General features: G+C 37.9%; 1 protein-coding gene across 1 annotated transcript in view; it reads right to left on the bottom strand.

The window, feature by feature from the left end:
• The window catches only part of COL6A6 (collagen type VI alpha 6 chain), a 110,380-nt gene that overhangs the window by 62,306 nt on the left and 32,246 nt on the right, over nucleotides 1-15,828 (bottom strand). The window contains exons 13-19 of the mRNA XM_004283433.4: nucleotides 15,109-15,180; nucleotides 14,996-15,022; nucleotides 14,626-14,670; nucleotides 14,482-14,535; nucleotides 13,341-13,403; nucleotides 7,312-7,377; nucleotides 5,671-5,724 (exon numbers count right to left, since the gene is read on the bottom strand). Coding sequence (XP_004283481.4) covers nucleotides 5,671-5,724; nucleotides 7,312-7,377; nucleotides 13,341-13,403; nucleotides 14,482-14,535; nucleotides 14,626-14,670; nucleotides 14,996-15,022; nucleotides 15,109-15,180 — 381 coding nt within the window. The remainder of the gene's footprint in view (nucleotides 1-5,670; nucleotides 5,725-7,311; nucleotides 7,378-13,340; nucleotides 13,404-14,481; nucleotides 14,536-14,625; nucleotides 14,671-14,995; nucleotides 15,023-15,108; nucleotides 15,181-15,828) is intronic.

Raw genomic sequence — 15,828 nt, 5'->3', positions numbered from 1 at the left:
ATATCCACTTGGTCATTTCAGGAAAATCTTCCTAGAGAAAGAGATTTTTGAGATGGGTTTCACAGGATGTGTAGGAGTTTTACAGGTAGAGAATGAAAGAAGTCTTTCTAACAGAGACTACAGCCTAAGTAATGAAGCAGAGTCTGGAAACTAGGAAGAGTGTTTGATAGTCTGGGTCAAAGGTGAGAGAAAAGGGGAGTAACAGGGTTACTAGGCTGAAAATAGTAAGCTGAAGGGTTCATCCTCCATTTAACAGAAACCACAGGGCTTCTTGGAGCAGGAAGTATATGTGCTTAGACTTGGGCTTTAGGTGGATACATCCAGTTGTGGTAGGAGAAACTGAATGCAACCCTATATTCAGGCAAAATAAGGGATGTGGAACTTGTTTTTACATCCAAAATCTTTCTCTGGTTCACTGTCACAGTTTATTGAAACACTATCAATAAACGTTTGTTCTCTGTGTCTTTCACTTGTATTTAATAAAAGAAAAAACAAAACAAAGAATTGGAAATGTGAGGTGGTAATATTTCTTGACAGTAAGAGATATATAATTCTCAAAGAGGAAAGAATGATTATTAAAAAAAATTAAAAATTAGGAGGTTAGGGTATGTTTGTGATACATATTTTAGCTTATGATGATGTTTAGACATTGACTCCCTGCAATGAAAGATGAGGACATAGTATTTTGGAACTTTCCCCATACCTTTTCCCACTTTTCTATTTGCAGATGGTTTTTAGATGGTCAAATGTATAACATTTACATTTTTTCCTGTAATCATTATTTCTATGGTTTAGTCTTATTTCTACACAAAGGATCATGGGGGTTACATTGCTTGAGTTTTTGAAGGCTTGATCATATTGATTACTTATATGCTTAAAGGACATCTTAGGTAGGTATAAAGATCTTGGACCACTTTATTTCCATCAGAACTCTGTAGCCATTGTACTGCTCCCTATTGGCCCTGAATGTTGAGAAGGCTGAAGACAGACTGAATTTTCTATCTTTATTGCTTGGAAATTCTTGATTCTTCTTTTCCATAATAAGTTTGGGAATTTCACTGCAATGTGGCGCAGTGTTGATATTTTTGTATCAGTGTTTTTCGCTGAGTCAGAGTATGCCTTTTCTTTCTGCATATTTGAGTCTTTGTTTCAAGAAGTTATCTTTTATTACATTTTTGAAATTTTTTACATTACATTTGGTGTGTTTAATAACACAAATTGTACATTTATTGGCTCTCCATTGTCAGTATTCCATCTCTAGCACTGCTTTTGTGGCTTCCTGATTACCATATGCCTGGATATATTTTCAGTCATCCTTGTTCTAATTTTTTGTTGCTTCTAATATATCATAGTTCTACATGTATTTCCTTTTCCATTGCTCCCCAAGCACTACCAGTTTGCTTTCTTCACTTTCTATTGTCTTGTCAGATCTTCAGACTCTTAGAGCAATCATTTGTCTTAATTTTTTTGGAGAACTATTTGCCAGAGTTATTCTTCTTTATCATTGAATACTTCCTCTTCTAATGAGGGTTTATCTGTCCTTTGCTCATGTAGTTTTCCTCCTCTTCTCTTGCAATTTCTATGCATAGGTCCTGATTAATAATCATCCAATTAATTCATAATAAAGCCTATTAATAGTTCTGATTATTAATCACTTTTGAATAGGGCTACCCATTTACTGAATAACTGTATGGGGTGTAGCCGGACTTGTGACAGTAAACTTGATACAGATATGTTGTTTCAAACACTCTGTCATTGTGAATTATTTCTTTTACATATGGTTACCTCTTCCTTCAAATTTTGGCCTTTAAGAGACATGAACTCACACAAAGCCCCTTAAGTCATAGTTTCTTTGAGTTGTAACCGTTACTGTTTCTTCTGTCTTTGCAGCCTCCCTGGCCTAGGCTACTAAGTTGTAATTTTAAAAATGGAACAGTCTTCAGTTTCTCATTATTTCTGCCTCCTCTGCTAAACCGTATTTGTATCAGTATATTCCCATATCTTCTCAAAATCTACAGTACCCCTGGATTTTGTTCATCAGCTTTTTCAGGACTAGAGCAGCTATTTTTAGATACATCTGATCCCTGATTCAGGTTTGAGTTGGTATGCGTCAGCTTCCAAAGCCTGCCTTATTAGGATCCAGATTTTAAAACAGTTGGCCAAACATGAAAAGATGTTCAACAACACTAATCATTAGAGAAAGTCAAATCAAAACTACAATGATGTATCACCTCACACAGGTCAGAATGGCCATCATTAAAAAGTCTACAAATAACTAATGCTAAAGAGGGTGTGGAGAAAATGGAACCCTCCTACACTGTTGGTGGGAATGTAAGTTGGTGCAGCCACTATGGAGGACAGTATGGAGGTTCTTCAGAAAATTAGAAATACAGTTGCCATATATGATCCAGCAATCTCACTCCTGGGCATATATCCAGACAAAAGAAAAGACACATGCACCTCTATGTTCATAGCAGCACCATTCATAATAGCCAAGACATGGAAGCAACCTAAACATCCATCGACAGATGAATGGATAAAGAAGATGTTGTATATATGTACAATGGAATATTACTCAGCCATAAAAAAGAATGAAGTAATGCCATTTGCAGCTACACGGATGGACCTAGAGATTATCATATTAAGTAAAGTAAATCAGAAAGAGAAAAATACCATAGGGTATCACTTATATGTGGAATCTAAAATAGGACATAAATGAACTTATCTATGAAACAGAAACAGACTCAGACATAGAGAATAGACTTGTGATTGCTAAGTGGGAGGGTGGGTGGGGAAGGAATGGATTGGGAGTTTGGGGTTAGCAGATGCAAACTATTATATATAGAATGGGTAAACAACAAGGTGCTAATGTATAGCACAGGGGACTATAACCAATATCCTGTAATAAACCATAATGGAAAAGAATATGAAAAAGAATGTGCATATGTGTATAACTGAATCACTTTGCTGTACAGCAGAAATTAACATAACATTGTAAGTCAACTATATTTCAGTAAAATAAAGTAAAATAAAACCTCTAAAAAATAAAATAAAATAAAATAGTTGGCCAATACCATCACCATGCGTGGCTTGAAGCTGTAGTCATCCTTTGTTAATTTATTTTAAATTTCTTTTGTTGTTTTTGGTGAGTTGCACAGAAGGGGAACAGTATTAAAAAAACCCTTGACTGTGCCATCTTTAGCTGGAATTTACTTTTACTCAATAACACTGCTGAATCTATAACCCAAGAAGGGGCCATATTTCTCAGGAGTTGTGTGATTTAAATAATACATGGTGTCACTGCCTTAGCCTGTAGAGAGATTATAGCCTCTATGAAACAAGAAAAGTACATCTCCCATGCCAGGATTTTTTGGATGATATTCCTTAAGTTCAAAATATTTTCCTGGGGTATGTAAACTGGCTACACCCTTTCAGAAAGTAAAATAAATAGCAAATGTATTTTTTAAATCTTTAGATGCATTAAAAAGGGCTTTCCCAACAATTAAATTCTACACATTTTAAACATAATCCCTGTTCTTATTTCCATTTTCTGTGCCTTGCAAAGAAGAATGTGTTCCAAGACATAAAAATATTTTCCCGATGGAGTATAATATAGCTGGTTCTATGAACTTCTGCTTTGAAAATACAATGCATAATAAATGAAATGTATTAAACTACTCTTTATTTGTGCTCAATTTTAAAACATTATATATATGTATATATTTTGGAAGTGGTGGAGGAAGTTGGAAAAGGCTGGATAACTAAATAAAGAATGGAAAGAAAATGTTGGACAATGAGAAGAGACAGGTCTAATTTAGAACCCAATGCAGGCGTTTAAGTATATTTTATTAAAGTTATCTCTTCTTAATGGATAAAGATTTTGTTTTATAATGTCAGTACTTTCCCAAGAAGTCAAGCACAGAATCTTTTTAAAAAAGTACTTAGTGGGGGCTTCCCTGGTGGTGCAGTGGTTGAGAATCTGCCTGCTAATGCAGGGGACACGGGTTCGAGCCCTGGTCTGGGAGGATCCCACATGCCGCGGAGCAACTAGGCCCATGAGCCACAACTGCTGAGCCTGTGCGTCTGGAGCCTGTGCTCCACAACAATAGAGGCTGTGACAGTGAGAGGCCCGCGCACCGCGATGAAGAGTGGCCCCCACTTGCCACAACTAGAGAAAGCCCTCACACAGAAACGAAGACCCAACACAGCAAAAATAAATAAATTAATTAATAAACTCCTACCCCCAACATCTTAAAAAAAAAAAAGTACTTAGTGAAAAAAATAACAACAAATGAAAAAGACCCCAAAAGGTTTCATAAGCAAGTGACTTAATTTTGCTCTCAGATATATTTTTATAGGCATACATTACATATAATCTTTTTAGCAGTATGGAGGTTCCTCAAAAAATTTAAACACAGAACTACCATATCATCCAGAAATTCCATTTCTAGGTATTTATCCAAAGAAACAAAAACACTAACTCAAAAAGATATATCCCCATGTTCATTGCAGCATTATTTACAATAGCCAAGACATGGGAGCAACCTAGGTCTCCACTGATGTATGAATGAATAAAGAAAATGTGATACACACACACACAATGGAATATTATTCAGCCATTAAAAAGATGGAAATCTTGCCATTTGTGACAACATAGATGGACCTTGAAGGCATTATGCTAAGTGAAATAAGTCAGAGAAAGACAAATGCCCTATGAGCTCACTTATATGTGGAATCTTAAAAAACCCAAAAAACCCCAAAAATCAAACTCATAGATACAGAGACTAGATTAGTGGTTGTCAGAAGTGAGGGATGGGGGTGGGGGTGAAATGGGTGGAAGGGGTCAAAAGGTATAAACTTCCAGTTATAAAATAAATGGTCATGGGATGGAATATACAGCATGGCAACTATAGTTAATAATACTATATTGTATATTTAAAAGTTGCTAAGAGAGTAGATCTTAAAAGGTTTTCATCACAAGAAAAAAATTCATAACAACGTGTGGTAATGGATGTTAATTAGACTTACTAGCTGAATGGTGGTCATCTTTAATATATACATATATGGAATCATTATGTTGTACATCTGAAACTAATACAATATTATCTATCAATTATATCTCAGTAAAATATATATATTTTAAAATTTAGCACAAATAAAAACCAGTTTAATATATTGCATTTATTATGCATTCTATTTCTGAGCAGGAGCTCACATAACCATATATTGTAGTCCACCCAAGAAACTATTTTTATATCTTGGAACACACTCTTCTTTGTGAGTCAGAGAAAATGGAAGTAAGAACAGAGGACTCACACCAGGACTGACTGTTCTAAGCAGTCATAAAACTGGGCAGAGGAATGGAGTCTTGGACTTTAAGCCTCAGCTGGCCTAGTGAATAGGCTAAACTTTGACCACTCTTCCCCTAGTCGACTGCTCTTGTGTTCTCTTTGCCCAGCTCTTTCCTCTGATTGGTAACTTCCCCTGCAGCCAGCACCTTCCTGCCTGAGCTTCAGGGCCCTTCCGGAGTCCTTTGCCAGCTCTGTCCCAAGTCAATTTCCCTAAGGTAGTGAGTCCCAGCGGAACCATCCTGCCCACTCCCACCATCAGCCATTTCATCCCAATACAGGCTCCTCTGCAGTGGGCTGACTTGTCTATGGGGGTTCTTACTGTCTTTCTTCTGGAGCCTGGGGTTCCAGGGGGGCCTGGCCAGCCTCTTCTTCCCTGTCAAAGGAACAGACAGATGTATGACAATAATGACACAACATTGACATGTGTGCTCCAACATTGGCTTGTTGTGCTCCTGGGAGGGTGGATGGGGACACACCAATTAGAGTTATCCTCCCTATGGGATGTGGCCTTAATCCACTGGTCACAAATCATATCTCTCTGTGGGTATGACTTCATCTGTTCATCACCACTGTCTGACTTGTGTTTGGGCTATAAGTTAGAGTATTCAAATCAAACTGTCCCTACTGTGTTGCCACAGAGTGGATAATTGAAGCATCCGTGTGTCAGGGATGGCTACAACTCGTTTGGATTTCTACCTTTGGACTCCTTGCTCTGTCTGGCTAAACTTTGTAGATTAACACCCTAACGTGAGTAAAATCTCACAATACACACAAGTCTTCCCAAGGTAGAAAAGGGGGGAATGACTATGAGTCTATAACAAGACTTACATTTATCCCTTAATAAAAATGGCAGGTAACATTTACTGAAGGTTCATGATGTAGCAGGGTCTGTCATCGAATTCCCACCATCCCCTTCAAAAGTAAGCTATTTGTCCTATTGTGAAGATGAGAAAATTGAGGTTTACAGAGAGTACCTTGAGGTCACAGAGCTGGTAAGGAACAGAGCATGAAATATGACCTAGGCCTTTTCCCAAAGCAAAGATCTTTCTACCATATCAGACCTCTCCCACAGGTGGAGTCATCAAAGAACTTCCTTACCAAAAAGATCCAGAGACACACATTTTCCAGATAATAATTTTTTTAAATTCTGAAAAATCTCATATTTCATGAGATTAATATATCTACCAGACCTTGTTCTTGTTCTTTTTTTTTAAAGATTTAATTTTATTTATTTTTGGCTGTGTTGGGTCTTTGTTGCTTCACGTGCGCTTTCTCTAGTTGTGGCAAGGGGGGCTACTCTTTGTTGCGGTGCACAGGCTTCTCCTTGTGGTGGCTTCTCTTGTTGTGGAGCATGGGCTCTAGGCACATGGGCTTCAGTACTTGTGGCTTTCAGGCTTCAGTACTTGTGGCTCGCGGGGTCTAGAGTGCAGGCTCAGTAGTTGTGGCACACAACTTGGTTGCTTCGCGGCATGTGGGATCTTCCCAGGCCAGGGATCGAACCTGTGTCCCCTGCATTGGCGGGTGGATTCTTATCTATTGTGCCACCAGGGAAGTCCTGATCTTGTTCTTTTTTTATCATGTGCTATGTATAACATGACATCTTTTTAGGCTATGTGTCCTCTGGATCCTGGGAAGGCCAAAAACTTTTTTGCTAGTGCTTTCTATCAGCTACCTTACAGTTTGAGTTTAGATGTTTGCATTCATAAATTGAGACCTCAGTGGTATGGCTTGGTGAAGAAAGTCACCCCAAATTCAGAAGAAGAGAATGTGTCTTAAATCCCAGGGTAGTAGATAAAGAGGAATAAAAGATCATTCTGCTCCTAAAAATAGTTTTTCTGTATTAAGTATATTCACTCTGATTCCAAATACTTTATATGCCTTTCGTATTCTACCACTAAAACTCTGAGCCCCACAGTTGTCACATCATCACATGTTTACTTCCAAAAGCCCACACAGTTACCTGTCTTCCGTGTTCCCCTTTCAAGCCATTAGGTCCTTCTATGCTATTGTCAAATCCAGGAACTCCCTAAAAAATAGAGAATAAAGAGAAAAATTGATAGGCTTTGAAATTTTTTCCTTAAAAATGTAATTTGTGTGTAATACACCAGGTAACCCCCCAAAAAGGTGACGAGAAGATCAACTCATTTGAAAGCAGAAATAGGCTAAATTATAAATGGTTTACAAATGTTTTCTTTTCCTCCCATGCTTTGCATTATCAGAGAAGAAAGAAGACCTAAGATGAGTGTGTGGGGTTGAAGTGAGAGCTCATGATGGAAGGCAGAGCCCAGGGAAGCAAGGGTGACATGACTTGTGTTTAGGTATTTCTTTCTTGCTACTACCATCTTTCTCTTAACTTCTGGTCTTCTTTCTTGAGGCCTCGGCAAGTTTGTACTCGAGGGCTGGTAGATTTTACTCTCCCCAGCCCTTGGGAGAAGGCAAAGATTTTTTTGTTTTGTTTGTTTTTATTGAAGTATAGTTGATTTACAATGGTGTGTTAGTTTCAGGTGTACAGCAAAGTGATTCAGTTATATATACATATATATCTATTGTTTTTCAGATTCTTTTCCCTTATAGATTATTACAAAATATTGAGTAGAGTTCTTTGTGCTATACTGTAGGTCTTTGTTGGTTATCTATTCTATATATAATAGTGTGTATATGTTAATCCCAAACTCTTAATTTGTCCGTCCCCCACCTTTCTCCTTTGGTAGCCATAAGTTTGTTTTCTATATCTGTGGGTCAAATGTAACTAAATTCATTTATATCATTTTCTTTAAGATTCCACATATAAGTGATATCATATGATATTTGTCTTCTCTTTCTGACTTACTTCACTTAGTATGAAAATCTCTAGGTCCATCCATGTTGCTGCAAATGGCATTATTTTATTCTTTTTTGTGGCTGAGTAATACTGAAGGCAAAGGTCTGTAACGGGTTCCACCACAAGAACAAGAGGACCCTGAACAGCGCTGAGGACTGTACCTGCCGCCCACCCTCTCTTTCTCCTCCTGGGTCCTTGGCCGCCTTCTAACCTCATTTGCTCATTCCTACTTTTCTGGTTTTCAGAAAATCCTGTAATCTTGAGTTTTTCTCAATATTTATACAAATGTTCCAGCAGGAACTCATTGAAAACAGGCACACATTATGGGATGTTATCCTTGGCAGGCCAAACTGAAAGCTTTCTATCTTGGGTAGTTAGGACCACAAACAGAGCAGCCATGATGCCTGGACGATCAATTGAGCCAGTCAACTCGTCAAAGCTCTAGTAAATGGAGAGAGAATGGCAATTATCCAGTCCTGATGAGAGCCAGCTGCCTGGATGCTTGGCTGATAGCAGATTAGATGACCTTCATTAATCAATAAGTAATTTGAGATCACCATCAGGGACACAGCATCATTCCAGATACATCAGAAGCTTTTTAAACAAGCAGTTCCTACACTCACAGAGCTTATAGGCTAACAGAGTGAAAAAGATGGGCTTAGAATTTACTTTATAACTGATAGCACTAAAACTTACATGAATAAATATTTCTCTCCCCCACATACCAAAGCCAAAGATTATTTTCTTATGTCTTCTGTTTTACCCTTAGGTTTAAATATTTGTTAAGTTTTCCAGGCAGGTATACCTAAATTACAATATTAAAGAATTGTATTTTCATGAGAAAAGTGAGGAAGAAAAAGGAAGGTAAAGTCCAAAATTTTCTTTCACTGGGTGTATACACTTCTTACTATAGTCCAACTCTGCACTATTTAATTGAAGAGATGACATAAAAAATCATATAGCAGCACATTGTACAGAACAGAATGTTTCACTTTCTATATGGACCAGCTGTGTGGTCAGTCTGAATATGATCTGGCCAATTTTATGAAATTGGACAAAAGAGCATCATCTAATACAAATTTTTGATTAAACACGGGCTTCTAATAATAATATGCTTTAGAATTATGAACCTTACTAAGCTCTGTAGCTCAGACAAATGAGCTAGCTCAGTTTTCCCCCAAGATTACATGAGATTTAACCATACCAATGCTTTCTTAGGTCAGCTCCCAAGGCGATAGAAATAAAAGCAAAAGTAAACAAATGGGACCTAATCAAACTTATAAGCTTTTGCACAGCAAAGGAAACTATTGACAAAATGAGAAGAAAACCTACAGACTGGGAGAAAATATTTGCAAATGATGTGACTGACAAGGGCTTAATTTCCAAAATATATCAACAGCTCATACAACTCAATAACAAAGAAACAAACAACCCAATCAGGAAATGGGCAGAAGACCTAAATAGACATTTCTCCAAAGAAGACATACAGATGGCCAACAGGCACATGAAAAGATGTTCAACATTGCTAATTATTAGAGAAATGCAAATCAAAACTACAATAAGGTATCACCTGACACTGGTCAGAATGACCATCATTAAAAAGTCTACAAATAACAAATGCTAGAGAGGGTGTGGAGAAAAGGGAACCCTCCTACACTGTTGGTGGACATGTAAACTGGTGCAGCCACTATGGAGAACAGTGTGGAGGCTCCACAGAAACTAAAAATACAGTTGCCATATGATCCTGAAATCCCATTCCTGGGCATAAATCAGGCATAATTCAAAAAGATACATGCACCCTAATGTTCATTGTGGCACACTTTTTAATAGCAAAGACGTGGAAGTAACCTAAATGTCTATCCACAGATGAATGGATAAAGAAGATGTAGTATATATACACACAATGGAATAACCACTCAGTCATAAAAGAGAATGAAATAATGCCATTTGCAGCAACATGGATAGACCTAGAGGTTATCATACTAAGTAAAGTAAGTCAGAAAGAAAAAGAGAAATATCATGTGATACCACCTATATGTGGAATCTAAAATATGATACAAATGAACTTATCTATGAAACAGAAACAGACTCACAGACATAGAGAACAGACTTGTGTTTGCCAAGTGGCGGGGGGTGGGGTGGTGTTGCTGAGGGGGGGATGGAGTGGGAGTTTGGGATTAGCAGATGCAAACTATTATATACAGAATGGATAAACAACAGGATTCTACTGTCTAGCACAGGGAACTATATTCAATATCCTGTGACAAACCATAATGGAAAACAATATGAAAAACAATGTGTGTGTGTGTGTAAATATATATATAATAATGTAATAATATATATATATATAAATCACTTTTCTGTACAGCAGAAAGTAACACATTATAAATCAACTATAATTCAATAACATACATTTAAAATACATTTAAAAATTTAGGTCAAAATGGGAAATTTCAAACAAACAAACTAGCTTTTACCTGATCAAAAATTCTCTCTGAATAAGCACAGATTTTCAGGAATTTGTGCCATTTGTGCGTGTTCTATTGATTCTATCAGCCTTGTTGTCCCCAAGTTTTTTCCACAATGGTAACCCACCAGAAAACACACAGAAAAAAGCAGATTTGTCTTTGATTTGAGATATATATTCCCAAGTGTCTGGGAAGAGTTATTATGCATTGAAAAACCATCTGAAGTAAGTATATAGTGACAACACATCACAGGGAAGATACAGTGGGTTGAATTTTCAGCCATCTCAAAGTCATAGAACACTTCTCTTTAGATAAAAATGCTTTTACATTATTCAGATTCTTTTAAAGGTGTTACACAATCATCCAGACAACTAGGGGGAATTCTGATTAAAGTGAAGTACAATTTTATGGCAATACTCCAAGTGAATTTTTAGCTATCATATACCAATGACTGAAATGTCTTTATGTTTGAACTACTATTTCTTAATTCTACTTATTTGTGGATAGATTTTTGTTTCTGATTAGACACTTTGAAGTTGTTTGAAACTCTCAGGTCACCAGATTATTATCAGATGTCACTTAGTAAACAATGTTGTCTTCAAGTGAAAATTCTTCTGCTTTTTAAACAAAGTTATCTTCAATGTATACATAACATTTATATTTGTCAATATATTTTGTACCAAATTCTTTCTCTGATCAACCCACTGTATACTGGAGGAGGAGTTATTAAAGACAAAGTCCTGTGACATTCCCAGTTGCCTTTCATCCTTATCAGCACTTGGTATTGTCAGTTTTATAAATTTTAGGCTTTCTAATGAGTGTGGTACACTGCTCTGGTACATTGATGGCGAGAGTGTAAATTAGTACAAAAATTTTGGAAAACTGTTTGGCTGTAAAGAAGCTGAACATAGGCATACAAGTTATCATCCAGACATTCTACGCTTAAAGTATAGACCCAACAGAAATGTGTACAAAAGACATGTACAAGAATGTTCATAGCAGCACTATTTATAAAAGCTATATCTGGGAACAACTCAAATATCTATCAATAGCATAATGGAGAAATAGATCACAATATATTCACACAATGGAATATTATACAGCAATGAGATTGAATGAACTACTGATATTCACAACATGGATTCATCTCACAAGCATATACTTGAGCAAAAGAAGCCAGAAACTGAAGAGTGTATCCTATATGATTCCACTGAAAAGTTCAATAGCAGGCAAAACTAATTTATGGTCCTGGGATAGTGATTACCTTAGGGAGGGCTGGTAGTGATTGGAGTAGACCTGAGAGGGTTTCTGGGATGCTCTACTGTTGTCTAATGTTCCATTTCTTTACCTGAGTGGTGAGTGCACAGGTGTATTTATATTCATCAAGCTATGCATTTATAATTTGTGTACTTTTCTGATGCATGTTACAGCTTAACAATAAGTTTGAGAGATTTAACAAATAGCATGGTGATTATAGACAGCAATACTGTATCATATACTTCAAAGCTGCTAAAAGACTAGATCTGCCCATATCCTCAAGTCCATTCTCTAGTAGGTCTGTGTCTTTATGGAAGGGTAAGATGTGACAAAGTGAGAGAGTGGCATGGACATATATACACTACCAAACATAAAATAGATAGCTAGCAGCCACATAGCACAGGGAGATCAGCTCGGTGCTTTGTGACCACCTAGAGGGGTGGGATAGGGAGGGTGGGAGGGAGGGAGATGCAAGAGGGAAGAGATATGGCAACATATGTATGTGTATAATTGATTCACTTTGTTATAAAGCAGAAACTAACACACCATTGTAAAGCAATTATACTCCAATAAAGATGTTAAAAAAAAAAAAAAAGACTAGATCTGGCATGTTCTCACCAGAAAAAAGAAATGATAATTATATGACAAGCTAGAGGACTTAGCTAACACTATGGTGATAATCATAATATATAAATGTATCAAACCAACCCGTTATATACTTAAACTTACACAATGTTATATGTATATAACATCATACATGCAAATATATCTCAATTTCTAAAACTTTAATAAATGTTTTAAAAAACGCTAAATCCTAATTCATTGAGGTTTTGGAGACTGATGTGTGGGCATAGTGATCAAAGTCCTGTAGTACTGAGGTCTAATTGGACTCGGCATATCCCCTAGGTTGGCGTGGGTCCTGCTTCTTTTGGTGTAGGTCATGCCTACTCAACTGGGTTGCATCCCCATGACAGCAGGTGTTTCTGGGTCATAAGTTTTGCTTAATGTACTTTTAGTTGGCTTAGACTCAAGGAAATGAAGCTAATATTTTTAATTGAGAAAGACTCTTGGGGAATAGAAAAAAGAGATGGCTTTGTTTCTTTCATTCTGTCCATATTTCAAGATATCCAGAGGAAGATAATGGAATGGAGAATTCCTTCATAGCTCTGAAGCACAAGGACAGTTCTGAATATGTAGTGTCAAACAATACATGTGCAAACAATGTGCAAGGTCTTCTCACTATCCATACTCATACTGTATATAAATAGGATCAGGCACAAGAGACCTACTTTTAAAATTCTAAACAGTTGTGCCCATGATGATTTCATTTCAGGACTGCTATTGTAGTACCTTCAAGTGGGCTCTCTTTCCCTATCAGAAGTGCTGATGGGAAACAAGCCCTGACGTGACGTTAGTTTGCAGCCCCCCAGTCCCAGCACTTACAGGGTCTCCACACAGGCCCTTTGCTCCATGGTCACCAGGAATCCCTCTCTCTCCTGGGATTCCCTAAAGTTAACACAAATCAGAAGAAGGACAAGATAAGAATTTTAAATAACATTAATAAAAACGAAGAGCTTATCTTCTCCCTGATTTGAATTATTAAATATTTTCCTGCTAAAGTTACTTTGAAACTAGAAAGAGGAACAACTGATAGTTTCAGGCATCGTACAAATACTTTAAAAGTGACCTCAAGTATTTGCCACAGTGGTGAACGCTCTGTTCCAGACATATTTGTTGTCTTGTTCAGTTTTTACAACTACTTTATGTGGCAGGTATTGTTTTTTATTTTTCTTTTGATGAGGCAGCTGAGATTCAGAGAGATTATCCATTTTCCCCAAAGGGGTTGCATCAGCTAGAAAGTGGGTTCTTGACTCAGCTGTTCACACTCTCAAGACAGATAAAGTGGACGGTGGAAGTATGGCTGCTGCTGGAATTTGTTCCAGATGGCAAGGGGTGACAGACACCTTCAGAGTGCTGCCGACCCCAAGGCTCTCACCAACACCCTGTGACTGTTCTTAGTATGGTAGCTTCTTTTCAAGATTACCCCCAGTTCTTCACTTTTCTCTGTATCTATTCCCTTTGCCATGAAACTCTACAGTGCCTTCCAACTGTGGTGGGGTAAGATTCCCTACCCCCGAGTTTGGCTGTGACTTGATCTGGCCAACAGAAAGAGATGCAAATGTCGCCATGAGAGCTCCAAGCCTAGGCCCCAAGAAGCCTTGAGAGAGCTTGTGTGTTTCTACTTGCTCCCTTGTTCTTCTGCCACAGCCATGAAAAGGTCATGGTCGACATGGCCAGGCAGCTCTCCAGTCTCAGAAGGAGGATAAGAGACAAGTGAAACAAAGCCCCCAGCCAACCTAGAGACACATGAGCGAAGGTCAGCCATGCTCAGCCTTGATCAGCTGAACTTCTCAGACACAAAATAAATAAATGTTTATTGTTGCATGTGATTGAGGTCTTGTGATCATTACAAAGCAATTTTGTGGCCCTAGCTGACTGATATATCTGGGGTAGCTGTTTTACTGTTAATCACACCTTTAATTCCCAGCACAGTTTTCACGTTGTCCCTTTATTGAATACCTACCTGGGCTCCTTCATCTCCTTTTTCTCCTTTTGCTCCTGGAAGACCATTTTCACCCTAAAGACAGAGAAGAATAAACTCAAATTCCCATTTTCTTAGTGAGAAATAGCTCAGAACGGTTTTCATGGTACAAAGAGAAGGCTCTACCTGTTCTCCATTTAACCCATCAATTCCACTTTCCCCAACTTCTCCCTGAAAAGACAGATGCGATCAGAATAGAGTGCATTGCATTTATGTGGAAAGAAGCCAGACACCAAACAAAAAGTCTAATTTTGTGTTCCATATACAGGCTCTTTGCTAGGCTGGCCCTGGGTTCTATCAAAGATTACTGAGTCACAGAAACTCAACAAATAATATACATTGCCTGCAATAAAAGGCAAGAGTAAACAAAATGAAATAGCAATAAAAAAGGAAGGTCAACAGAAACTTCATTTGTGCAATCTACTGGTCAATCATCTCAAAAATAAAAACATTTCTAGATAACAGATGGGAAGATAAATGATATTTGGTACGATACCTCCTGTCCATTTAGTCCCCTGTATCCCTGAAAATAGAAATGACAGTAGGGGTTAGCGTAGGAAGAAGAAATTAATGTTGGGGAGACTTCACAGTGTCTTACGTGACCCTTACCTTAGGACCTTTGGCACCATAGCATCCTTTAGTACCTTGCTCTCCCATTGGTCCGGTGGCTCCTCTTTCCCCCTGAGAAAGAGCACATATTCAGGTAAGCTTTTTCTATTGTCATCTGGAATCTGTCTTGGAGATTTGACAGCTTTTGTGTTGGAAAAAAAAATTGCAGCTACTCATGGTTTACAACCCAGAATTCATGCTTATAAAAACTGAGAATGCAAGTGAATCAGAGCCACTCTGATGACAGCTGTTTGTGTTGGATCCCACCTGGATACTTCCCAGGGTGGGGTAGTATCTAAATAAAACAGACATGCAAACAACTGGCTGCTAAAATGCATTCTCAAGGTTTCAGGAGATATTCCAGGAACAGATAATGAATAATTGGTGAGACATCAGAGCAGGATGCTCTAGGTATGGTCTAAGCAAGAGGCAGATTTTTAGACCAAATTCCATCTCCCTTCTCTCTTTCTCTCTTAAAACAAGAACTGCTCCTGCAATCCTTGTCTTGGTAACCCCACCAGTCTGTGCAGTCTTGTGAGCTGGAAACAAAGATGTCATCCTCAGCATCTCTCTCTCCAAGTCGTCACCAAGTTACGTCCACTCAACCTCCTTAACATATCTATTCATACTGCCCTAAACTAAGATTGGGACCTCTTTGTCTTGCACCTACTACTGCAAGACTTCTACCTGTAATCCTTACCTTATCATCCTCCGTGATGT

The sequence above is a fragment of the Orcinus orca genome, chromosome 5 (genome assembly GCF_937001465.1).
Source record: "Orcinus orca chromosome 5, mOrcOrc1.1, whole genome shotgun sequence".
Classification (NCBI taxonomy): Eukaryota; Metazoa; Chordata; class Mammalia; order Artiodactyla; family Delphinidae; genus Orcinus; species Orcinus orca.
This window is presented reverse-complemented; position numbering and strand designations above follow the sequence as displayed.